This window comes from Eulemur rufifrons, chromosome 17 (genome assembly GCF_041146395.1).
Source record: "Eulemur rufifrons isolate Redbay chromosome 17, OSU_ERuf_1, whole genome shotgun sequence".
NCBI classification, from domain to species: Eukaryota; Metazoa; Chordata; class Mammalia; order Primates; family Lemuridae; genus Eulemur; species Eulemur rufifrons.
In genome coordinates, this window is record NC_090999.1 from 81,626,881 (window position 1) to 81,654,612 (window position 27,732).

At 36.4% G+C, this 27,732-nt stretch overlaps 1 protein-coding gene across 1 annotated transcript; it reads right to left on the reverse strand.

Moving 5' to 3' along the window:
* Positions 1-1,917: 1,917 nt before the first annotated feature.
* On the reverse strand, positions 1,918-25,435 carry FEM1C (fem-1 homolog C). The gene is made up of 3 exons (XM_069492015.1): positions 25,157-25,435; positions 23,573-24,306; positions 1,918-4,530 (listed from the first exon to the last, which is right to left on the reverse strand). The coding sequence occupies exons 2-3, from the start codon at positions 24,114-24,116 to the stop codon at positions 3,221-3,223; spliced, it is 1,854 nt and encodes a 617-aa protein (XP_069348116.1). The 5' UTR covers positions 24,117-24,306; positions 25,157-25,435; the 3' UTR covers positions 1,918-3,220.
* Between the last annotated feature and the right edge of the window lie 2,297 nt (positions 25,436-27,732).

Sequence of the window (27,732 nt, forward strand, 5' to 3'; positions counted from 1 at the left end):
TATTTAACCCTAAAATGGTTAAAGTTCCAAGCAATAGTGCTGCCATTACAGTGTACAAGAATATGTTGTTATCTTATTCAGCCCCCACAATTCTAAGAAAATCAATCACAAGGATTATATACCTGTAAATTCAGCTAAGGTTTCTGCTGGGCGATAGGACTTATAAAGAGCTACTTTTCCAAATATAACCTAATGAATTTTCCCAAGTCACAGTAGATGGGGTCTCTAAAATATTACACATTAAGGTAGTCACTTTACCTTAAGTGACCTTAAGTGAGCAATCACTTAACTTCAAACTCATAAAGGACACCAAATTATCTTTGTTGATTCTGGCTTATGCCTGTCAGATTTACAAATAAGAAAAATGACTACTTTTTAATCTATAATCCATTTGTCTTCATAAAGCAGACTAGTATCTAATCTGAATCTGATGACCATGTCTTTTACAGAAATGATCAAAATAGTGGAACATCTAAATTCAGCAGGCCCCAGTAGGGCATTTTTGTAGAAATGTAATCAAAACTTACATATTAACTCTAGTCAACACCACCAAGCTACAATGTACAGTTTAGTTTGACTCACATGAGTAGAATTACTTCGTTAAGTATTAAATGTACCCATCTGTAGTTAAAAAATAATACAAATTTAAGTATTTTATTCAGTCTCACAACAATTTTGAGAATACTTACTGATGAAGGCCTGTTAAATGTCTGAGGTCACATTTATGAACCAAGTTCCCCTAAAATTAAATCAGGGACAATTTTGAACTATTAAATATTAAACTAACTGATTTTTCAAGAGCTCCCAATGGCATTTGTGGAGATGGCATATAGAGAAGAAAGAATTGTTTCCTTATTGAAATAAGGCATACTAGTTATCAAGACTGAGTTCCAAGTTATCTTTTTTTAGTTGTGGAAAAGTGGTATTTAAAGAAATCCTTATTTTATACTGGAGTTGCACAACTGAAGTTCACCTGTAAAACAGTGTGAGATATGCCTTACTCTAAGAGCATGTAGGCCCTCCCACCCACCCGCCAAAAAGGAGGGGAAAATATTAAATCACTTAAAAATCCAATTGTCATCTTTACCTCAAAATTATTGAGATCAACTAATGTAGATTTACCACACTGGCAAAGTTTTCCTTTTTAAAAAAAAATAGCTCATGCATATATAATTTTTATACCACAAGGTTAGAGGCAGATGATTTCAAAATATTGATGTTTGATATTTCTAGAATATCAGTCTAAATCATTAAGTATCTTAATATATGTGGCAGTTCAAATATTTCATCAAATTTGCCCACAGTAAATGAAAGTAAAACTTCTTCATCAAAGGTTGGAGAGTGCCCATTTATATTGAATCTACCTTTTTCAATGGTGAAATTAAATTTACAACATAGTAAAAATCAGTAAGAATATCTTTTTAAAAATTAAACCACAATTATTTAACCCAAAAGTCTAATGTTCTTTTTATTTACTACTCATTACAAGTTTTTTACTGACTAAAGATGATAAACCTAATGTGACTGTTGCAATAATGACTCCTTAAATAGCATAACATCAACCCTCAGAATAAAATGTCAACACAAAAATCCAAGTGAGTGATTCAGTTCATTAAACTCACAGGTAAACTGAGTTTTTCTCAAATCAATAAGGAGCTTTTTATTCAGAACAATTTCATTAAGACATTTGCAGGGCAAATATGCCATCATAAATGTTATTCTGAATTACAATAAAGTGCTGAATGATAATTACCTGAATCTTTTTTAGAAAGTACTTTCATTTATCTTTTCTTAAGTTAAAAGAGCCCTTTCTGTGGCATTAGCAAATGAGAAGAGAAGAGAAGAGAAGAGAAGAGAAGAGAAGAGAGGAGAGGAGGGGAGGGGAGGGGAGGGGAGGGGAGGGGAGGGGAGGGGAGGGGAGGGGAGGGGAGAAAAGAAAAGCTAACTTTCATAAGGGAACAGGAAGCACTGCAACCTTTTGTGTTTAACTAGGGTAACAAATAATTGAGACCAAAGTAATTCATGCAAGTTATTTTTAAAGGTATACATAAGCTTGAAGAAAGAAAGAACACTGTTACTGACCTTTGATACTATGGCAGTAAATTGCATACTAAAATACCTTAATTATCCTAGATGCCTAGATCTGGCTTGGCAAGCATCATGCCACTGACATGCTTTAGCTCTTTTTGTAACTAAAAGTGATTTGCAGTTCAATTACTGAATGTTTCAATGTGACTTGTTAAGCTGTGTGATAAACTTTGAGGTTAAATTTAAGCAAATTCTCTACACCTAGTCACACCATCAGCACAAGCAGGACAACGCTGGAGCAGCATGAAAGGTGGGTCACTTTAGAAAGAGTCTTCCTTTTACTGCATGATATATTAAGATGACAGACCTAAATTTCAACTGGGTTAATGAGTTAGAATAGATTTGTTTCCCAAATTTAGCACACAATAATTTCAGTGGATTAGAGAAAAGAAACCTCAGATGTGAGGAAAAAAAACCAAACCAAAAAGCTTGAGCTAAGATAGCTAACCTATAGCTCTAAAAATTATCATGCTATAAGAGTACTTTCATAAAATGAACTTCGTAACAAACTTAAGAAAACAGTGTTTTGAGTTGAAGTTGACCAACTGCTGCATAGAAAATATGCTAACATACAACAGTCAAGTTTAAGCCGGTGCATAGAGAAGATAAAGCACTTATGGTAACTGCAAATGGTAATAAGTCCATAAAGTTTGTACAACCTAGTGTGGGTCCATAAGGGGAAAAAATTGTAATAGAAATGGTTAGGAAAAAAAATAAAATGGAAACTGGGGAGAAACTTGAAGAAGAGAAGGAAGCAGCAGGGAAAAAAAGACCTTCAATTATATAAAATTCACAAACCAGTAAAGTATAAAGATACCACTGAAAAATGGTTAACTCTGTTCCAAACACCCAACAGCAAACAAAACCAGAATGAATAAGCCTTTGGCAGACAATTTTAGAAATCTGAATATGACATTACATTTTTCAATAATTCACAAACAATATATTATATGGTATATTTATATTAAATACTGGGAAACCAAACTTGTAAATTTGATGCTTATAATGCTTTAGCCAATGAGAGCACGATGATATCAAGCTAAATGAATGCTGGTGTTATCACAACAGTGCTCATTTATGAAACAACTGTTACCAATTCGTGCTTTAACAGTGCTAAAATACAGTCAAATTATCATCTATGAAGTGAAACAAAGGTCTCTAGCTTTTCTGGGATATGCCCTTTATAATATATTCTATGATTCACTATGACACGAGCAGCAAGACACTGCAATGTGGTATGATTTATGGGCTGGATCAAATTTTTAGCTATTTCTTTCTCGTCCAGCAAGTCACTAGCAGTTTGTTTGTGCAAGTTTGTGGCATCAAAATGTGCACCTGATTTAATAAGGAGATTCATGATATCTGGATGGTTGTTCAGAGCAGCGATATGTAGGGGACTGTTGTCATCGGAGTCTCTGACGTTCACATCAGCACCACATTCTATCAGTATCGCAGTAACTTGCAGAGATGGAAATTTACAAACAGGGTACCGCCCTACACATGTAGTATTCTTGTCCACAGCTAGATGAAGAGGGCTGAAGTTATTCTTTCCCCTCGGATGCAGCTTAAGAAATCTGTATATAGTCTGCTTTTTGAAATGGTCCTGTTCTAGAGTACAAGGAACTTTTTCTAACAAGCAAATTAAGTGCAAGATGATGGAAAGGGCCTTATTTAACTGTAATGGGTCAGCTGGACACTGAGTTTGTTTAATAGCTCGTTCTATTTCAAGGACGCTTTTGCACAGTATTCCCATAAGATCATCAAACGTAACAGTAGTACCCAGCAGGCCTTTAGCCCTATCTTGTAGCATAAAAGAGAACAGTTCTGCAAAAGATAATAAGCTGCTGGCAGTCATTGGGCTTAAAGGGTCCAAATTATTTTGCTGCATATCCAAAGCATACTTCCATAGGTTGATGCATCGTTTGAAATTGCCAGAGTCTGCATAGACGGCACCCCTATATCTAATATAGTAAGAGGTATCAGGATGAGAAGGACCAAGAATACGCTCTCTAATTAATAGTGCCTGCATCCTCATCTCATCAGGATCAGCAATGAGACCTTCTAGCTCTTCTGCACTGTTTACCTCCTTGGCATAATCATAAGCCATTATTAGTGTCTGCGGTACTGGTTTACTAATTATATTAGTCCTGTCACTGTACCTCATGTTCATTGCCTTTTTCCAGTATTTCAAAGCCCCAAGGAGATCTCTTTTTTTGTCTACAAACGTAGCTCCCAGAAGCTCTAGCGCATTGATACGTTCTGTCTTGCTGGTCTGTGCATGGTGTGTCAGAAAATCCACAATATTCGTGTGACCAGTCACACTTGCTGAGAGAAGGGGAGTCATTCCATAACCATCCTTTTCCATCTTGGCACAATACATAAGAAGCATCTTCATGATGTCCAAACTTCCAGATTCTGCACAATCATGTAATGCAGTATTACCTTAAAGAGAGGAAAAAAAGATATACTTTGAGGGATCAGGATACAATGTAGTACATGTATGTACTTTAGAACCTAAAGAAAAGCAGGCAGCTCCAAGCCACTCTTAAGTAGGGCATACTTTGATTACAAATGAGGAAAAAATTATCTCCAGCGCCTAAAATTCGTGTCTGATACACAGCAGGGGCTGAAGAAACTTGTTGAATAAATGACATGACCAAATTAGGTATGAAAAGATAACCAAAGTTACCAGATGAAACTCAAAATTAATCCATAGCCTCTTGGCATTTTTCATTAATGTTTTCAAGTGCATATTCTGACTAAAAATGGATGAAATAAACGTAACTAGCTAAGCACAGTTCTGCTGACAGTCACAACTTTCTGGTCAGCTTCCACATTTATAAACAGGAATCTAGTCTTTAATATCTAAGATTCCTCAACTTGATTCTAATAGTAGTCACAAATTACTTTTTCAATATTTATTTCTGAGTGCCAAGTGAACTTCAGCTGCTTTAGCTAAAATTCATGGTAACAAAGTACTTCCCTCAAAAAGCTCACATAAGAAAAACAAGTCTACTGAAATCTGAAAAATATGTGGGTGGTTCAATATGAACTTTAAAAAGAGACATCTGAAGTGTCCTGTCATAATGGATTATTTCCCATTGTAATTTAATTTTTTAAACATTCTTTTAGATGTACTAAATGTTCTAACACTGTCCTCTTCTTCCCACACATGGATTAAAACTGACAACAGGCATTGGCACATTAGTAAAAGCCTGTATGAAACATATTAAGATATTATAAATACCAGGTATTTTAGCTAAGTTTACTAATCATCAAAATAGAAATTATCATGCAGACCTTTGATATTTACAAACAATGCAGATAATTTCGACAGTGAGTCATTTTAGGCATGTCTGCAGAAAACATAGCAGTTTAGAAAGACCTACTTGCAAGGTTGACCCTTGGCTGGCATTAGGGAACTTGTCTGACAAACAGTTCTCTATACTCACATAAAACTTTTCCTAAATGTTAAGAGTGGCTCACTGTGCCTAAACTGTTTGTACCAACAATGAAGTTTGTACTGAACACCTGGTTTCCTTCTGGGAGTCTGAAATTTTGGGTATGTGCTAGGCAAAGGGTGCCTACACGACTAGCCCCCAATAAAAACCATGAGCGCTGAGTCTCTCATGGGTTTCCATGGGCAGAAACATGGTACACATGTATTTTCATTGCTGGGGAAGAGTGTGCTCTATGTGATCCCTCATGAGAGGGCGAGCACATACAAATGCCTACACACAGATTTGTCTAGACCTTACCTGTGCTTTTCCCTCTTGTGATCCAGCTACGTGTCCTTATTACTGTAATAAATATTAGCCATGAGTAAAATTGTACGGTGAGTTACCTCTAAATATGGGATGGCTTTGCGGACCCCCAGCACAGCATGTGTATCAGAAAGTGGTTTAATCTGAATACTTTAAATAATAAATCTACTTTATAAGTAAAATTAGAAAAAACAGGAGTTATTATACATTAAAAATTTAATCTTGACACAAATTTATCCTGCTTAGTCTTCCATAATACCTACAAGACTACATACAGACTCTGGATATGTTTATTCTGTCTCACAATTTCAATGGTCCACAATGAAATAGTATCTGATAAAATGTTTTAGTAATACGTAATGTAACCAAGCACTGAGAGAACCCACAGCTTCTGACTATTGATGTTCATTTGTTCAAAATAATTTCAAGTAAACATGACTACCACTGAGCATATTTTAAAAACGCTATTGAATTGACAACCTCCACTACTCTCACTTTTTCTAAGAAATAGGCAATATAAGTAAAGAGAAATCTGAATATAAAGAGAAAGCTTAGACAGCATTCTGCTCTAATCAGAGTAGCATAAAATCAAGAATAAAAATGTAGCAAAAGCCAGTTTAACATTTCTGCACTTCATTTATTGAAAAAATATAAAATATATTCATTTTGAATATACCCACATATTTAAAAAAAAAAAGTGACTTTAAAAAAATAATAAGGAAGACTTTCATATCCAGTAATGACAGAGATACTTGTAATGTGATCACCCTTCCACTAAGAACTAGTAACGCTGAAAAATGCATTTTTAAAAATCTGCCTGACAGAATTTAAAAGATGAAAAGGGAATGATATCAAGGAGAAGAAAGAACATTTAGAAGAGTAAAGTCCAGAATTTGAGACAGCTTTCCTACAATGGCCGCCACCAATTCTGGAAGAGATAGCTGAAAACCTGAGCAGAACTTTTGGCAGTCTTTCAGGGTTAGAGGAGAAAACTGGAGTCCACAGCCCGCACAGAGGGGAATTTTGAAAACACCCTACACTTTAGGTTAGCGCTCTGAAGGGCTACACCCTAGGGAGTCAAGGTAAACTGCAAATAGACAAGCCATCACAGGAAATGAAATCTAATTTAAAATAATCCAGGATTGCTAGGTACATAATCAAAAGCTACATGCAAATATAAACACTATTTAGATGATTATTATCATACTAGGACTCAAATTATTTTTTATATTTTTCACATATAATGCTTGGTATCCAATCAAAAATAATGGACAGAAAACAAAGAACCACAACAAAAACCAAGAGAAATCAGAGCCGACAGAAAAGCTCAACAGGAGATCCAGATAATGCAGTTATTGACACAGATTTTAAAATAACTATGTTTAGAATATTCAAAGACATTTTTTAAAAACTGAGAATTCAACAGAAAACTGGAAATTTAAAAAAAAATCAAATGGATATTCTATTAACAGAACTGAAAAACTCAATGAGTAGCTTTAAAGGCAGATTTACACACAGCTGAATAGAGAATTAGTGAACTAGAAGATAGGTCAGATGAAAATATACAGAAAAAAGCATGGAAGAGTAAAGGATGAAAAAGCAGAGAGAACAATGTCAGAAGGGTTAACATACTCAAAACCAGAATTCTTGAGGAAGAAAATGGGGCAAAAGCAATATTTAATGAGAATTTTCAGAAGCTGATGAAAGCTTAAACTACAAATTTAATAAGTTTTACAAACTCCAAGAAGGATAAATAAAAAGAAAACCACATTGAGGTACACAACAGCAAAACTGCTGAGAACTAAGGACAAAGAGAAAAATCTTAAAACCAGATAATGGGTAGAAATTACCAGCAAAAAAGCAACAATCAAACTGATAGCAAAGTTCTCAGTAAGAACAGTAGAAGCCAGGAAACATGAAATAGTATTTAAAAACACCAAGGAAAATTACTCTCAACAGAGAATTCTATACCAACATCATAAGTAAACGTGAAAATTAAAGACCATTTCAGGTGAGAAAGAAAAGAAGAAGGAAAAACTAAAGATTGATTACCAGCAGGCCTAAATACTGTAGGGTGTTCTTTAGGCAGAAGAAAGGTGAACCACATAGAAGCTTAGAGATGTGGGCATAAACATCAACAAAAACTGGTAAATTTGTGGGTAAATCTAAATTAATACTGACTTTAAAAACATTAATGTTTTGTAAGGCTTGAGATATATATACACACACATACATACACACATATATATGGCAGTAAAATATTTGACAGCAATAGCACAAAAGTAAGCAGGGTACTGCTGCAGTTAAAGTGTCCTAAGATCTCTGCATTGTTGAAAAGACATAAAATTAGAAATTTATGTTAGCCCTTGATAAGTCAAAGTAGTACCATCTAGGACAACCACTAAAATAATAGTTAGAAGGTATGCACACATAACTACTACATTAACACAGAGAAAAAAATGAAATAAGGCAAAATAGGAAAGACAAAAGAAGACAGAACACGATAAATAAAAATTTAAAAGGTAGCTAGGAGATTAAAAATTTAAATATCAGAAATTACATTAAATACAAGAGAACTAAATGGTTCCATTAAAAGAAAAAACTCTCAGACTGAACATACAAACAGAAAACTCAAGCCATACTGCTTACAAGAGACACACCTTAAATATAAGGATAGAGATTTGGAAGTGAGAAGGTGGGAAAAATATACCTTATACCAAAATTAAATATAAGAAACCTATCTGATATTAAAATATCAAAGTGGACTTTAAAATGCATGTTTAAAGGGAAACATTTTATAATGACATAAACTTCAAACACAAAGATATATTCTATTTGTTTTTACCTAATAACACAGATTTAAGATACATAAAGCAAAAATCAACAGAACTACAAGCAAAATCTGACAAACCCACAAATATATTACATCCGAACACACCTTTCTCAGTTTAGAAGAACAAAACTGCAAGAATAAAGATTTGAAAACAATTAACAAACTTGATTTAACTGGCATATATAAAAAAACTCAACAACCACAGAAAACCATTTTTTTCACAAGGATATATGCAGCATATACAAATATTGACCATATTCTGGGCCATAAAGCAAGTCTCAACAAATGTCAAGAACTGAAATTACTGAGTATGTTCTAAGTCCACAATACAATGAAGTTAGACATCAAAAACAAAAAGATAGCTAGAAAAATCTTTATATTTGAAATTTAAAAACTTATTTCTAAATAATGCATGGGTCGGCCGGGCGTGGTGGCTCACGCCTGTAATCCTAGCACTCTGGGAGGCCGAGGTGGGCGGATCATTTGAGCTCAGGAGTTCGAGACCAGCCTGAGCAAGAGTGAGACCCCATCTCTACTAAAAATAGAAAGAAATTATATGGACAACTAAAATATATATATACAAAAAATTAGCCGGGCATGGTGGCGCATGCCTGTAGTCCCAGCTACTCGGGAGGCTGAGGCAGTAGGATCGCTTAAGCCCAGGAGTTTGAGGTTGCTGTGAGCTAGACTGACGCCACGGCACTCACTCTAGCCCGGGCAACAGAGTGAGACTCTGTCTCAAAAAAAATAAATAAATAAATAAATAAATAAATAAATAATGCATGGGTCAAAGATAAAAGTCCAATGGAAATTAGAAAATATTTTTAACTGGGTGACAATAAAAACATTAAATAACAAATCTTGTGAGATATGGCTAAAACTATGCTTAACGAGTAACACCCAGCCTTAAATGTACATATTAGAACAGAAGAAAGGCTTGACAATAGAGCTAAGTTTCCATCTTAAGAAGTCAGGGGGAAAAACAGTAAATTAAACCTAGAAAAAGTAGAAGCAAATAATAAAAAGCAGAAATTAATGAAAAGGTATAAATACGCTAATAGAGAATTTTTTATTTTCCTGAATTTTATTTAACTGTTGCCCCTTTTTAATTTTATATATTAATAACTATGCAAGACAGAGAATATAAACTTATTCTACATACAAATAGAAAACAATAGAGAGAAATTAGTGGTAAAACATAAAACCATGTCTCCCAAATGCCATTTCACTGTACTGCTCATTTCTGAGGTCACATATGAAGTGCCAGTCATACTAAACTCCAATGAATAAGTTATATCTAATATACACCAAACCTCATAATGAAACTTCAACTAATCACATTACTTTCCAACTCAAAAGCCTTCATGCTTCCTAAGGAAACAGCATAAAATCTTTGAGATGGCTTTCAAAATTCTAAAGCATTTGATTCTCAAAGCACTATTTGTGTGGAGGGGAGGACAATGACAAGAAATCTAGAGCTTTAGAAAGTACATTATGTGAAATAAAGCTTCATCTTGGAGACTACAGAATACGAATTTTAAAAGAAAAACATTTCCCTACCCCACCTCTTCAGGCTCATTTCTTATTATCTCTGCTATGAAGGGTTCATTGTGAACCTAACCCAGGGACTGGCAAACTTTTTCTGTAAAAGGCCAAATATTTTAGGTGTTGCAGGCCATAAGGTCTCTGTTCTAACCACTAAACTCTGCCAAGTAGCACAAAAGTATTCATAGGCAATAAGTTAACGGACATGGCAGTTTTCCAACGCAAGTTTACTTATGAACTCTGAAATTTGATTTTTATGTAATGCTCACACGTCATGAAATTTTTCTTTTGATTTTTTTTCCCCTCAACCTTCAAAAAATCTCAAAACCATTTCTTAACTCTCAGGCAGTACTGAAAAGAGGGTGAGCCAGATTTGACCCCCAGGCCATAGTTTACCAATGCCCTGCCATAACCAAAAAGACATTATCAATAAGGCAGAGATTCTGCTTATGCTTCACATTATTCCATCCTAAGTACTTCTCACGGCACCAGAACAGCCATGCCTCTGTTCTTGATTTTCCTATAATGCACTCTTTCTTCTTTACCATTTTAACTTCTTGTCCTTCAAGTTTCACCAGAAATTTCAGCTGCTCCAAGAGGCCTTCTTGGTTATATCATAACAATTTTGTCATTTTAAGAATGCTTGGTGAATAAATGTATCACTCATCCTGGCAGGTACTCACATAACACCTACTATTACCATACCTTACAATAGTATGATGTTGCTGCTTCACAAATAGGTTTGCTTAGCTCAACTTGTCTATTCTTAAAACATACAGATCTTGTATTTCTTTTATATCCCAGAAGCAAATAGCACTGCTAAAGTGAAGGTAGATTCTAAATTTTTAATATTTGATATCACAAAAAGTAATTCAAACTTAGCTTCTGAGGAGAGAAGTTCAAAAAGTAAAATCTTAGATGGAGATCTTTTAAATTACTCTAACACGTTAAGCATATAATCACTATACTTCCACGTCCTGTAAGGCCCTAAAGATACGTTTTTGAATTATAGACTGGAGCATTACTTAAAGTTTGGAAAACAGAGGCTTTAATTTAAAAAAAGCATAATTTTAAAGCAACTATAATTCTTGTGTCACTCTCCAAGTCTTTTTATATAGTATGTTTTGGCAAAGTTGTAATCAGTACATATACAACTGATTCCTGCTTTTCACCTATATCTTGGGCATTTTGTTATATTACAACATAGTCTGCACAGTCTCTAGAAACTAGATAGATATTACATAACCCTTCTTAATGATTTTATGGTGAAAGTTCAAGTAAGGGGGCATGCCATAATTTACTTAAACATTTCCCTGTTGATGAGTATCTGCTGTGTTGCTTCATAATTGTCACTATTAAAAGTAATACCTAAAAAACTAAAAGGACAGATAATAGTGATTGCCAGGGGCTGGAGGAGGGGTTTACTGCAAAGGGACATAAAGAAAGTTTTTGTTCTGACCTTAATAAAGGAGCAATACATGTGAGTCAAAAGTTACAGAACTATATACACTAAAAGGATGGATTTTATTGTACGTAAATTATACTTCAATAAACAAATGACAAAAAAGTTGTTTAGCTTAAAATAGAATCACAAATGTATGATGGCTTCATATATATCTTCAATTCACTTCCAAAGGGATTATAAATTTTTTTTAAAGTTCCATTTTAACAGTATTCTTTCTAGGATTCAAATTAATTTTTCAATTTACATTACCTCTATTCCTAGGTAAATAGAAAATTTTACCATGTTTGTTTACAAATTTTATTTTTTTTTTAGGGCATGTCTATATATGTTTCCGTTTCTGGGATTAGTCTGACTTTCTATGTGTAAGCACTTCATAAAATGATAACCAGTTGTTTGTCATATTTACTGTAAGTATTTTGCTCTATCCGTTTTTTCATTCAAGACTGTTAGAGATGCTATACTTAATGTAATTTCTTATAAAAAATTATTATAACAAGCCAAATTTAAACTGAATTACTGTGGTTTTGTGACTAGTCTGTGCTAAGTTATATGCCAAAGACCATTAAAATCATATTTAAATTTTGCTAGGTAACATCAACGATTTAAACTTTTGGTACATGACAATATATGCCAAGTACTATAGATTTAGCTCAGACATTTTTTCTGGGTTATATGTCATTTAAAAACATTCCCATAATACAATGATTGCACTACCAAAAGATTTTGCATCTCCAAAACCATTCCCACAATACAATGATTACACTTCCAAAAGATTTTTGCATCTCACATCTTCTTGTTCTCAGAGTGAAAAAGGCAATAAAAAACAGAACACAAAGTTCAAAAATAAACACTACCGGGCAACTTAAATTAAATTAAGGCTATTTAGCTTTGAAATTTAATGAATTTACTTTTAGATAACGAAAAAGAGGAAGAAAAAAACACATTGTACTATATAATTCTCAATGCTTGATTAAGAAAAAGTTCATTTGGAGAAAAATTTTCTGGCACTGAATTCATAATGGAAAATATTTATGATTTCTCAAGATATGTTTGTTAAATGGACATTTCTTAGAAATCAAGCTAATGGTACAACATTAAGTATTAATTTAGTTAAAGCATTTCTGTAGGAAGCTAAAAGTACAATCCAAATACAGCTTTACTTTCAGCTTTACAATTTAACACAGAAACAGTGCTAAGAAAATCTGGAAGAATAAAAAGTGCCATACTCTGTGGGAGGCTTCTGGGATGGATATTAAGGGCAGGAAACTATGGGAAGTGCCCATGCGTTAAAGCATGGTAGTATTTCTCAAGAATTATCTGAAGTGACAATCTTCACCACCATTTATTTTAAAGACAACTATAATCTTTGGTGGCAGGCACATAAGAGATAAAAATTCATGCTGGACTGTGAAGTGTAGGTGCCTAACAATGGGATCAAGATTTTTCTCAAAATAAGTAACCCAAAAACATACCAGTATTTGGGTAAGAATTAGTTTGAAGCCTAAGAATTCTCTGGCTTCAACAGACGCTTTGAGTTTGTTTTAACTCAAATAAGGGTTAAGTTATTGTTACCAATCAACCACTCAAACCATAAAATAACTTCAATATAGCATATAAATAATTTGGGTAAGTTTACTAAGACTCACTGGATCAAGATTAAGTCAGTTTCTAAACCACCCCCATGCAGCAGACAGAATTTATTGAACTTTTTAATAAAATAAAAATGTCCTCTTAAGGACTATAAAATATTTAACAGATATAAAATATCTATAATTTAAAACTGCATTTTCTAGCAATAACAATTCAATAGGTTCTGCTGTTGGGAAATTCCTCACACAGGTCAAGCTTGGGCGGGGGGTGGTGGCAGTGGTGTGTGTTTGTGTTTATTAAGTCTAATAAAGCTGTGCTTCTCAAACTTCAACATACAAAATCACCAGAGGATCACAGTAAAATGCAGCTTTTTAAAACTTTATTTATTTATTTATTTATTTATTTTTTAAGACAGAGTCTTGCTCTGTGACTCCAGCTAGAGTGCAGTGGCATCCATCATCCTAGCTCACAAAATGCAGATTTTGACTCAGCTGATTTGGGGTGCATCCAAGTGATGCCTTGAGTAGCAAGGAAATAGAGGAGGAATCTTATTTTCTTGTTTGCTACATAAACATTTGTTACATAACTACCATATCTAATAAATATATCAAGTCATATGAATACAAATTTAAAAGGAGGGCCAGGGCCAAGCCTGTAATCCTAGCATTCTGGGAGGCCGAGGCTGGAGGATTGCTCAAGCTCAGGAGTTCAAGACCAGCCTGAATAAGAGTGAGACCCTGTTTCTACTATAAATAGAAAAATTAGCCAGGTGTTGTGGTGCACACCTGTAGTCCCAGCTACTCGGGAGGCTGAGGCAAGAAGATCCCTTGAACCCAGGAGTTTGAGGTTGCAGTGAGCTATGACGATGCCACTGTGCTCTACCCAGGGCAAAAGAGACTCCTCTGTCTGAAAGAAAAGAAAAAAAAAGGAGGACTAGGTCACAGCCCTGCTTTACACCATACAGAAATCAAATTTTATCATTCCTATTTACTCTAAATTTAAATATATGCTGGCCGGGCGCGGTGGCTCACGCCTGTAATCCTAGCACTCTGGGAGGCCGAGGTGGGCGGATCGTTTGAGCTCAGGAGTTCAAGACCAGCCTGAGCAAGAGCGAGACCCCATCTCTACTAAAAATAGAAAGAAATTATATGGACAGCTAAAAATATATATATAGAAAAAATTAGCCGGGCATGGTGGTGCATGCCTATAGTCCCAACTACTCGGGAGGCTGAGACAGGAGGATCCCTTGAGCTCAGGAGTTTGACGTTGCTGTGAGCTAGGCTGACGCCACGGCACTCACTCTAGCCTGGGCAACAGAGTGAGACTCTGTCTCAAAAAAAAAAAATAAATAAATATATGCTGAAGCAGGAATAGGGTTTGTTTTACAACTAGATTACACAGTTTGATTCATGGAAAAGTTCCTATGTAGTAAATAGTATCAGTAAACCCTGCAGTCTTTTCTTAACAACTATTAAGAATAATTTCCTGTTTAAGTCCAATATTATGTAAGTCATCCACACTCAAATTTTAAAAAAATCAGTTTGTAAAACAAAAATCCAAATTGCTATAAATGACACCATCAAAAAAGTGAAAAAACCATCTACAGAATGGGAGAAAATACTTCCAAATCACACATCTGATAAAAGAATTATATTTGGAATATATAAACAACTCTCGCACTTAGTAATAAAAGGATAAAAAATACAATTAAAAGATGTGCAAAAGATGTGAAAACACTTCTCCACAGAAGGTAGTCAAATGGCCAATAACCACGTGAATTAAGTACCTGAAAAGATGCTCAACATCATTAGCCACTGGAGAAATATAAATCAAAATCACAGTAAGATAGCACTTCACATTTCCTAAAATTGCTATATTAAAAAAGAAGGGTAATAACAAGTGTTGGAGAGGATGTGAAGAAACTGGAGCCCTCATACATTGCTGATAGGAATGTAAACTGATAAAGCCACTTTGGAAAACAGTTTGGCTATTCCTCAAAAGGTTAAATATAGAGCTACCATATGACCCAACAATTCCACTCTTGGATATATTCCTGAGAGAAATAAAAGGATACACCCACAGAAGAAATTGTACATGAATGTTCATAGCAGAATTACTTGTAACAGCTAAAAAGTAGAAACAACCCAGGTTCTCATCACCTGCTGAATGGATAAAAGTGGTATGTCTATACAACGGAACATTGTTCAGCAATAAAAAGAAATGAAAGTACTGATACAGGCTACAAAATGGATGAACTTTGAAAACATTATGCTAAGTGAAAGAAGTCACAAAAGACCCCATATATGATTTCATTTATATAGAATGTTTGGAATAGGCAAATTTATAGAGTCAGAAAGGAGATCGGTGGTTGACTACGATCAGAATAGTTGTGAGTATGGAGTGGGGATGGGAGGGGATGACTTAATAGGATAAGGAGTTTTGGGGGAATGACAAAAAGATGGTTGTAATGTTGCACAATTCTGAAAACAAACTAAAAACCCACTAAATTGAACACCTTAAATGAGTGAATGGTATGTGAATTAAATCTCAGTAAAGCTATTTAAAAATCCAATTAAAATACTATATTTTTGGTAAAAGTGTAAGTTTTGACTGATAGAATCAGAAATCAAAGGGTCTTTTATTCTAATAGCTTTGTCTGGAAACATACAAAAAACAATTCTCATCCCCCTTGTTCGGCCTACTATGCTTGCTACCAACCCATTCTTCCTCAATTTTGTGGATGGAGCTGAGCAAGTTCATTCTTCCTCAATTTTGTGGATGGGGCTGAGCAAGTCCAGAAAAAAGACAGACAAATAGTGCCAAGACTACTATGTGCCCTCCCTTCATTAATTCTTTATATAAGGCACTGAGCTAGGAACATACAGAAATTTAATAATACAGGTCCTTGAGCTCACCACTAAGTTTAACCCTAAAAAAATATCTGTATCCACATAAGATGAATTCTTATATAACTTGAGGGGGATCAGGAATTGCTTTTGAAATGGGTCTTGATGTTAAGTAGAATTTTAAAGGCTAAGAACAGTGGAGCTTAATAAAAGAGGAAGAGTAAAAACAATTAATGTGTGTAAAAAGCTCATCTAAAGACTGAAGCTTGAACATTACAATTCCTTTCCTAGCAATTCTAGTTCACAGATGCCCTGTTTAATCACAGCTCTTCCCAAAGGGAGTGAATAAAAAGAGGAAGAAAGATGTTTTTGTCAGATTTGCATCTGTCTAACTTCTTTATCTGAGCCTCTCCCTATCTCTCCCACCTTTATCTTCCATCACATATTCCTGATGCCTCAATAGCATAAATTTCTAGAATGCCAAGGGCTTCCTGAATTTTAAACAAATTTAATTAATCAACCTCTGAAAAACTGATAAAGATGAACCCAGGGGAACCACATATACTCGAGGATCAATAAGTAAAACTTCTGTCTTAAATTCATGTTGCTGCCACCAACAACTCTGAAATAGCAGTAGTGCTCAAGATCTACTCATTTTCACCAACCTCCATTCGATTCTGTGAGCATTCTCAGTTTAAAATCCAATTTCCAGGGACAGAGGACCACATGGATATTTCCCCACTGACCTCAATTTACACCCTATGTACAGCTTAGTTTATCCAACTAAGATATCAAGTCTCTCTGAGGACACAGAGAGGTACACCACGGGATATAGGAGGAAAAAGAATGAAAATAGAACAACTTGCAGGAACAACTTGATGATGTGGGATTAAAATGTTAAGGAATTTAACAAATAAACATTATTATTAAATCAAAGTAAATACAGACATGTTACAGAGTAGAATAAAATTTTAAGTCTCTTCCTTCCCTCTTTTACTTTTCTCTGCAATGGGTGTGTTGAGGCAACCAACAGCTGAGAAGAGTTTTCAAAGTCAAGAAGGAAAAGAGAACTTCAGCTTCCAAATAATACTTCAGACTCTCAAATAATACTAAAGTACACTAAAATAACCAATCTACCATGACAACAATCATTATCTTAGCCTATTATCTGAATACCAAGAGTTTTTAATTGACAGGGGGGATTTTTATATTTCAGATTCTTATGTGCTTACAGTGGAGAAAAAAAACATTAAAAAAGATTTTTAAAAAACCATTTAATAAAATACATCTATACTCTAAAATGTCTGTATTATGTAAGAGAAATAATATAATGCCTTGGGTTTGCTTTAAACTACTACAGAAAACAATGCAAGGGTAGAGAAACTTTTTTTTAAAACTTTGGCAAATGGATAATCATTGGAGTAAGGTGGAAAGTACATAGTGTTTCAATGTATTCTCTCCATTAAGAGAAAAAAATTGCCATAATAGAAAACAAATCGACTGCCTGAACTAGCTCTGTCAAACCCTTTTAATGCTAGCTATATCTGTCACGTGCCTACATTTCTCCCTTTTCTGAACTCCTACAGAGTTCTACCTGTACTACTCATTTTTGACAATTACTGTCTGACTTTGTCACTTCAAGTCTTCATGTGTGTGTGTGTGTATATATATATATATATTTCCCTACAGAAACACAGTGTTTTCCATCAAGAAGCTTATACTTTCCTCTCTAAACTCCAACAAGTTCATTCAACAAGCCCATTTACCAAATGCCCAGGATAGGCCGGACACTCTTCCTAATGCATGGGATAAAAACACCAGGTCTCTAGCCTCAAAGACTCACCGTGCAGAATACAGTTAGATGAGTTCCCCTAAAGAAAATTCCAGTTATTCTGCTGAAAAACTTTCACTGGCTTACTGCTGCATGAGGAATAAAATCAAACTCCCTTACTGAGAATTCAAAGTCCCTTATAAATCTAGCCCTGAGTGCCCTTTGGTCCAAATAGGCCTACTTTCCAATTCCTGGACCCTCCAAGCGTATTCCTCAATGTGCCTTTCCTTATTCCATGTCCTAAGCCTGCAAAACTGTATCAAAATCTTTCTGCAGATCTAAACTCCAGCAATCCTTTCAAGGCTATTTAAATTTTGCTTTCTCCAAGAAGTGTTCCTAGTCAATACACTCTAAAATCCTACAGCATAGAATATTTACAGTTAACAAATGTGATGCCCTATATCTTCTCATAGCCTCCAAATGTGCAACACATTGCCTTTCCCACAGAAAGTGTGCATTATCTTATTATCAATTTATTAGGTTGCTGCAAAAGCAATTGCGGTTTTAGCACTATTGAAATTTGCCATTCGATATTGGAATACATTCTTAAATGTGGTTACGTTACACATCATTTTAATGCGCATTTCTTGCTTTATGTTTTTTTGCTAATGACTTATTACTTGCTGTTTATTTTATATTTTAGACCACAGAAACGATATTACAAAAAAAGCAAATTTGAGCAGTTTTCTTATTTGAGTTCAAAGTGGGTCATAAAGTAGCAGAGACAATTCACAACATCAACAACAAATTTGGCCCAGGAACTGCTAATGAATGCACAGTGCACTCGTGGTTCAAGAAGTTTTGCAAAGGAGACAGAGCCTTGAAGATGAGGAGCACAGTGGCCGGCCATTAGAAGTTGATAACAACCAATTGAGAGCAATCATGGAAGTTGATCCTCTTACAACTACATGAGAAGTTGCCAAAGAACTCAGGGTCAACCATTCTATGGTCATTTGGCATTTGAAGCAAATCAGAAAGGTGAAAAAGCTCGATAAGTGGGTGTCTCATGAACTGATCACATATCAAAAAAATCGTCATTTTAAAATGTCATCTTCTCTTATTGTACCCAACAATATCAACATTTCTTGATTGGATTGTGATGTGTGATGAAAAGTGGACTTTGTACGACAACTGGCGACAACCAGCTCAGTGGTTGGACCGAGCAGAAGCTCCAAAGCACTTCCCAAAGCCAAACTTGCCCCCAAAAAAGGTCACGGTCACTGTTTGATGGTCTGCAGCCGGTCTGATCCCCTACAGCTTTCTGACTCCAGGCGAAACCATTATGTCTGAGAAGTATGCTCAGCAAATCAATGAGATCCACCCAAAACTGCAACGTCTGCAGCTAACATTGGTCAACAGAAAGGGCCCAGTTCTCCACAACACCCGACCACATATCGCACAACCAGTGCTGCAAAAGCTGAACGAATTGGGCTACGAAGTTTTGCCTCATTCACCATATTAACCTGACTTCTCGCCAACCGACTACCACTTCTTCAAGCATTTCCACGACTTTTTGCAGGGAAAACGCTTCCACAACCAGCAGGATGCAGAAAATGCCTTCCCAGAGTTCGTGGAATCCCGAGGCTTGGATTTTTACACTACAGGAATAAACAAACTTGTTTCTCATTGGCAAAAATATATTGGTTGTAATAGTTCCTATTTTGATTAATAAAGATGTGTTTTAGCCTAGTTATAATGATTTAAAATTCAGGCTGAAACCGCAATTACTTTTGCACCAAACTAATACCTTAATCACCTTGGGTATCTGAAATGACCCATGAATGAGGACAGAGTATCTTCTATGGCCAGTCTTCTAATCCCAATCCAAAGCTGTTCTATTGGTCTGTAGTATTGACTCAAGTACTTTCAGCTGCTCAATTCCCCGTCAATTAGGATGTAAAAGCAGAAATGAAGGACTTCAGTAACTTCACCTGGGATTTACGAAGTCTCATTTTGAGTCCAAGCAAGAACAAAAACAACTCAAAGTCAAACAAACAAAAAAAAACAAAGAAAGCCAAAGATGACTACACATGAAGCACTGAGATCACTGTGATAGCTCAGAGGGGAGCTTATCTCATCACTTCTGGTTTGAGAACTATCATTTTAAGTAGGAACCACTGTCTCAAAAATCAAGTGTTGTGTTAAACTGAAGAGGTATTCCTAAATTCCAAAGATTTTCTCCCCTTTTGGAATACCATGGGGAAAGAAGGAACCCATCGATCTCTCAGGTAGCTGTTGAGGTTTATCCAAATAAACCTGGACAATACTTTATGTATTTCCAAACATCTAATAGAGAAAGCACTACTGTTGCACTTACCATATTGTAGTTTAAGTATCTGCTTATGAACCTGTCTCTCCAATTAAACCATGAGCTCCTCAAGAGCAGGGAATCAAGGACTGGATATCTTGTTTTACTCATCTTTGTATATCCTAAGTCTAACAGCCTGGCACACTGAGGGACTCAACAAATGCTCTCTCAATTAATGAATTCCACCTTAGGTTAAAACATGTTCAAATGCCAACAGCCTGTTAAAAAGTAATGAAAAGAGGTTAAATAATATATTCAAATATCAACTGCTTGTTAAAAAGTAATGGAATGTAGAAGTCACATGCATTTTATATTTAAGCAGACCAAACACAATCTATTGGCATTTTCTTTCCTCACAACTACGGATGACACATTATAATGTCTTAAGAAATTATTCCATTTTATCCCTAGTCCTATTGGTCTTTTCCACTTTTTGGATGGGGATTAAAAATGTGGGAAAAATCCTTCCTTGCTGCTATGCAGGATTCCTCTCCAGTATTCCTGCCTCAGTTTCAATTGGTTCCTGCTTTTTTAATTACCATTAACTCATTAAAAAATCCAGAATAAATAACAGAATGATTATCACAGAACTGAAGCTTTAGGATCAGAGTAGGAGACGATGCATGTGTACTTTAATGCGCCCCCATCATTCATGAAGAATCACTGTTGAAATTATAAGGCACCATGAAAAGGTAAAAGTACTGCACACAAAGTGATAAAGTCTATAAGTTATGAAATTAAGATTATCTGAGAACAACTTTTAGCATGAAATGGTTTTCTTATGTTATATGTATTTGTGTGTATTTTTTTTAAAGGAATATATGCTAGATATTGACACTGGAGAAAAAATGACTTAGAATTAGCAGACCATTTGGCCAAAAGTGGGAGAATACACAACCTCACGTATAAGGCTATAAGATGATGGTGATGATAAAGGAAACATTCTTCCAAAAGAGTTCAAAGGTAATCAAGTTAAATACAGTTCACAGTTTATTAGGGAAAAATGCTGACAAAATATGAGCTATTTATATTATAGTTTCTTCATATATTCTATCTCCAAAAGCATATAAAGCAGCTTTGAAAAACATAAGGGAAATTGTACCAGCACTCATCTCTCCAATGACATAAGAGTTTAAAACATACTCCAATTTGGCTTAAATATATGAGTTTATCAATAATCTGCACATCATTAAGCTGATAAATAAAACATCTAAACAAAGAAACAAAAATCCAACAAGCCTAAACAAGCAGCCATACATCTTAACCCTTCCACTTCTAGTTATGATTTCAAAGCACTCCCAATATTAATAGTTCAGCAGTAATTTGTTCTCTTACGCACGCATTCTTTAAAAGATGATTGTTTAAAAGAAAAAAGCCATGCTTTCCTCTGACCCAACAAACTACCTCTAAAGATAATCAGGAATAAAAAATTTTATAACAAAGAATGTTTACAGAAACATTTTTTATCATAAAGAAAAACTGGAAGCAACATAAAACTCCATTAGAAGAGTATGTAGCTATTGAAATTAAAGAGCTATAATTAATGACATTAAAGATAACATTTAATAAGCTAAAAACTAGGTTATAGAACACTATATAAAATTGTATATATATCTGCATGCAAAATTCAGAAATATCTTTGGAAGGATTAACTCTTGAGTACTGGGATTTTGTGAGATTTTTATACTTTCCCTGAAAAAAAATTTCAGAAAAATCACAATGATCTCATATCATTTTTGCAACAACCCTTTTTTTTTTCCAAAAAGGTCATACTATCTTCGGTAAGTATGCACTATGTAGTGTCCCATAATTGTGTGGTTTAACCTTTCTGAAAGGCAATCAGACACTATCACAATTACCAATGCATATTCACTGATTCAGCAATTCCAAATACAGGTATATATACTACAGCTATTCTCACACAAGTGTGCAAAGACACATTTTTGTTCAAGAATGTTCACAGCAGGATTATTTATATTACAAAGTACGGTATGATCATACCAGGTATGATCTAAAGGTCCACCAATAGAGACTAAATTAGGTATATTCATACAGTGAAATACTGTATAGCCATGAAACAGAATGAGGTAGCTATGTGTGTTGGAGTTGAATGACATCCATGATAAATTAAGGTTATAAATAAATAAATAAAGACAGAACAGCACCTGCCAACCAACAGTGAGGAGAAAGCGGGAGGGAGGGAAGACTACACAGAGAAATATGCTTGTATTTGCACACACTATCTCTAAGAGGACACACAAAAAACTGTAAATAGTGGTTGCCAGTGGGGTGCAGGTCTAGAACAGAGGCAATAAGACTTATCTTTTATTGTAAACCAATTTGTATTGTTTGAATTTTTTAAATATATCTGTATGCTACTTTTAAATTTTAATAGTTTTTTAAAATTAGGTAGTAAATCACTTTGCTTTTGTATAAATAGACTTAAGGAAAACAAGGATCAAAATTATGCTATGAAAACAGTTGCTTTTAAGGGTTTAAAAAAATTCTAAACTTCCATTTGCTGCTTTGAGTTTATTACAGTCAATGAAAATTATACACAATTGTAAACCTGAGCTTTTCTTCTGGACAAAGGTGTTTACACTGTTGCCAGCCAACAAATCCACATCTGTTTAACCTAGTCCTTGTTTTGCACACTCAGTATTGAAGTAGTTTTAAAAATCTGTTTTCCCTCTTGCTATATTTAATACATGTTCTATATAAAAGGAATTTCTATTGGCCACAAATAAATATGAAATAAGTGAACAGATTTTCTTCCTTTCCACTGGTACTAATCCTTCCAGGTCAGTTTGGCCTAGCCTTCCTCACAGAATAACAAATGAAATGCCTACCTAGAACAAACAAAACAATGACTCATTAAATACAGTAGTTGCTACTCCGAAATTTTTCTTAAAAAAAAAAAAAAAGAAAAGAAAAAAGCTAAGAAAAATGTATTACATTTAACTATATTCCCAGGTAGATTAAATATACACCTAAGTGCTCACGTCAACTACCATTAATATGCTCTGTAACTGTGGAGGAACCGTTTCCCAGGAATTGGAAGTAACTCCAAATGAGAGAGAAAATGCTGCTTAACATAGTGACAGAAGTCTTTTATCACACTTGTACAATGCTTTATCAAATATCAGAGAAACACTCTACAAGGTTATATTGGAAGAGTCACCTAATCAAAACAGGTCTGTCAATGTTGGCTTACTCAACACCAATGTTTCTAATTACGTATCAAACTTCCTGAAAATAAGTGGTAGACACTTAAAAAATAAAAACAAAGAAGGTGAACTCACCTTTAACACTTTTTCTATTAACATCTGCCCCTTTTTCAAGTAAATACTGAGCAATCTCTTTATGTCCTTTGTAACATGAAATCATCAAGCACGTATGCCCATGTCGATTTGACACTTCCAAATCAGCTTTGTGTTCTACAAGGTACTTCACTATTTCCAAATGGCCATCAAAACATGCAGCTCGAAGAGGAGTTGAATTGGTTAAAGTTGTATTGTTAACAGACGCTCCATGATTTAACAAAGACTGGACCACCTTCAGATGTCCTGCTGCAGAAGCAGCCCACAAAGGGGGAGCCCCCTCAATGGTTTCACCATCAAAATTGACTGAACCCCCGACTTCTATGGAGGCACTGCACTGCTCCAGGAGGAATTCCACCATGTCAAGGTGCCCATACCTGGCAGCCATCAAGAGTGGAGTGGCCCCATTTGTTTTTTCAGAGATCAAGGAGGAAACTTCCTCTTTGGATTTGCTTGCCAACAACTTGGTGAGAAGCCGGAGTTTGCCATCCCGAGCTGCGTTAAATACTGCTGTCTTTAGATCCATTTATGTCCAACTGAGAGGCTGTGCTTTATTTATCCTTCAAAGCAGAGCTCCAGCTTAACTCTACCGACACAGGCAGGAGTTACGGGAACCAAAGTGCAATGTTAATCACTGCACCTCAGAACGGATATAAAACCACGGAGAGTATGTTCTGTCCTACTTCCTTCCAACATCTGACAACCAGAGCACCAAACTAGAGAAAGAAAAAAAGTAGTTTTGAATTTTCCATAGGTAAAGGCAAAAGCACTATTTAAATTTTCTTGATTTCCACTTCTGTGGCAAGGGAGAAAAAAGCCATACTTGAACGATTATTCCGCCGCCTCACTGCCCCCCCCCCCAAAAAAGGTGGAAAAGGAAAATACAGAAGGGTGCACACAGAGACCCAAATGTTTTGGTGGGAAGCAGTCTTTTCCCCGTGTGCGGAAAATTTAAACACTACAGGCAACCGGTTTTCTTGCCTCCAGCTCTAACCAGCCAAGCTTTGTTCTAGTTTTGCTTTGCACACGCCCAGGGAGAGTACAACCGAAAGAGGCAGAGCCGTGGGTTAAGAAATGTTTCTTTTTTGCATCTGCAGGAGAGCTGGCCAAGGGCGCGAGGCTGGAAGGCCTCGTTGTGGCTGAGATGGGTTTCGACAAGAAACAAAAAGGTCGGAGACACCGAACCTCTAACAGTTTAAGGTCAAAACCCTTACCCCAAAGGTTCGCTTTCCTTTGTAACTACTTGAGCCTCTCAGGAAATCCGGCAGCCTTTTAGCCATTAACTTCGCCCGCCCCGTTTTGATCACCCCCCACCCCCAGGGATCCGCGGGTTCCTTAAACCACAGTCGCCCCTACATAACCTTCGACTACACATGTTCCAGACACCAGTAGCCCCTTCCCGAGCTCCTCGATCGACCACAACCCTCCCGACGGGCCGATAAGCCTGTGGCCTCTAGCCTGCTGCCCGCCTTCCGCTCCCGGGGGCGCCCTCCTTCCCGCCCAGGCCTCCCGCGGGCGCCTCAGGCCGCGGCCCGGGCCCTGGCAGGCCGCCACCGCCGCCACTACCTGCCCGGAGGCAAGTCCTCCCCGCCGCCGATGGCCGCTCGGGCTCGGGCCGCCCCCTTCAGATGGAAACCGTTGTGCCCGCCGTCGCCCGGGTCGCCTTGCTCCGCCTGCGGCCGCACAGCTCCTCCATGCCCCACGCCCCACAGGAATGAATCCGGCCGCGCTGCTCGCCCCGCCCCGCCACGCCGAGCAGCCTCCCGCCCTCTGAGTTTGCTCTGGCTGCAGCGGCTGCAGCAGCTGCAGCTGCTGCCGCGGCGGATGGTGTAATGGGCTGCGGGCCGGGGGCCGGACAAGCTTAAACACTGCTTCACATCACTGACGCGGCAGCCGCGCCATTGGGCCGGGGGAGGGCGGCGGCTGCCGCGAGCAACCGCCTAGGGGCGGGGCGGGGTGCCGCGGCCGGGGCGGAGCACCGTGGAAGGGGGCGGGGCCGCGAGCACCGCGAAGGACGCGCCTGCGTGCGGCGCGCCAGGGGGCGGGGCGTTGCGAGGGGGAGGGACCCTGCTGCATCGCGGCGGCCCGAAGTAGACTGAGAGTCTACCGAAATCTCGCGGGATCCATGTACTCGCGTTTTCGAAAGACGCTCGTTTAGGTAATCTTTGGTCGCATCCCAGAGATCCCTGGGGAGTAGTAAATAATGTTACTTTCCCGTACGCGTGAACACTCTCGGACTAGTAGTCTCTACTGCCCTTCGTTTGGTGGGCCCTGGAATATGCCGAGGTGGTAATTACGCTTCAGAACACGCAGAGGAAACATATTTCAGAAAATGAGATGAGTTTTGCAGCCTGCCAAACGTGACTGATTTTTAAAATACATAGTCTCTAAAAAATATAAAGGCTACAGGAAATGGTAAAACTTAAGAGCAGTATAAAGTCAACAAGGTCGAGTTCTTGAACTCTGGGAAATAAAAACAGGAAATGAAAGAAAGCTAAAAAGTTTGGAATTCGTGCCATTAAGACCTGGGGTGTATTAAAGTAGGTTGAAGAAGAGTTTAAACGTGATTGGGGAATAACAGCAGTAATGAATCATGATGAGAAAACAGTTTTTGAAAACAGACCTTCAACCTCTTGAACACTTTATTTGGGGGAACTTAAACTCACACAATCCCTAGTACACTGAGAGAAAGAGAACATTAGAGCAGACAGACTGACGCCCCCCAGCATCATGGATGTAATCATCATTATGTTAGAAGCAACTAAAAACGTTTTATAAAACACAACTTCATTTTTGCATATTTACATATAGTATTGTTCAGAAGTTTATGTAGTTTTGCATAATTGAAATAATTTTCATAAAACTATATATTTTGCTTTTTTCCGCATGCCATACTCTGAACATTTCTCATGTTTTTACAGTCTTAGTAATCATTTTTAAGTGGAGCATAGTATTTCCCTTTGGCAGTCAGTATATACACTCAACATAAGATCCCCCAAATTGACGTTAACGTTACTACCACTGAGAAGTACAGAGTATAAAGGATGAGATCAGCCATCTATAAAAATTAAACCACCAAAAGACTGACTGTTTTATCCCTAGTGTGTAGATCACTGTTCTGTACTCCTAGGGTACAGACACCAGTGTGCAGTGTACTAACCAAGGCTTAACCTGAGCTGACCTGTCCGTCTAATTGGATAAGATGATGTAAAACTTTACATCAGTGGTCTTCAAACTGTGGTGTGTATCCTCCATGGAATTTTTAAGGGATAGGTGGATGCTTAATTTGAGGGACACCAGTTTCTGAATCTGCAATACACGTCTGTATTCTTTCCTAAAATTTATCTGCTGGTGAAGGAACCTGGTCAAGGTGTCTGACTGGTTCGTTTTACAACTCTTTCACAATAGTTGTATAATTCCTAATTTGTAAAAAGAAGTTGCATGGCTCTGGGTTGTAAAAACTTCAGGTAATCATTGTCAGTTCTTTATGAGTTTAAAATACTGGGCTGTGATGAGAAAGTGTATACTCCTAATGCCTAGGTAACAAATTCTTTTGCAAGTCAGATGATTTCCAAATAATTGCTTTTAACAAAATATGACCTAAAGATCACTGAGTTTATAAATTGGAAGGAGTTCAAAAAATTTAGTGACACTGATATGACAAAACTCGTTATAGACTCATCTACTTCTTAATGTGAGAACATTTTCTCAGAACTTATAAAAATGAAACATTGATAGAACATTGATACTGAACTCTGTCTCATTCTAGTAAGAAGTAGTATTTAACAACAAATGCATTCACTAATTGTTAAACATCACATTTAATAATTATAAAAATTTATAATAAATTTTGTATTGTTTTGAATACTCGATAATTACTAATAAATATAATGATGCCTCAATCTAAAAGAAAATGAACACTTACAGTCTTTCAGTCATAGTGAATTTAAAATTTAAATTGACATGTATTTTCATTGCAGAGAAATATAATAGGGTGATTCATAAAACACATTCAAACATAAAAATACATTAATTAGGATATACTCCTGAGGGATGGGAATACAAAATGGAATTATAAGTGTGAAAAGAAAAACAAATCATATATTTCACCTGGATTTTTCCCAGCAAAAAATAAGAAAAAA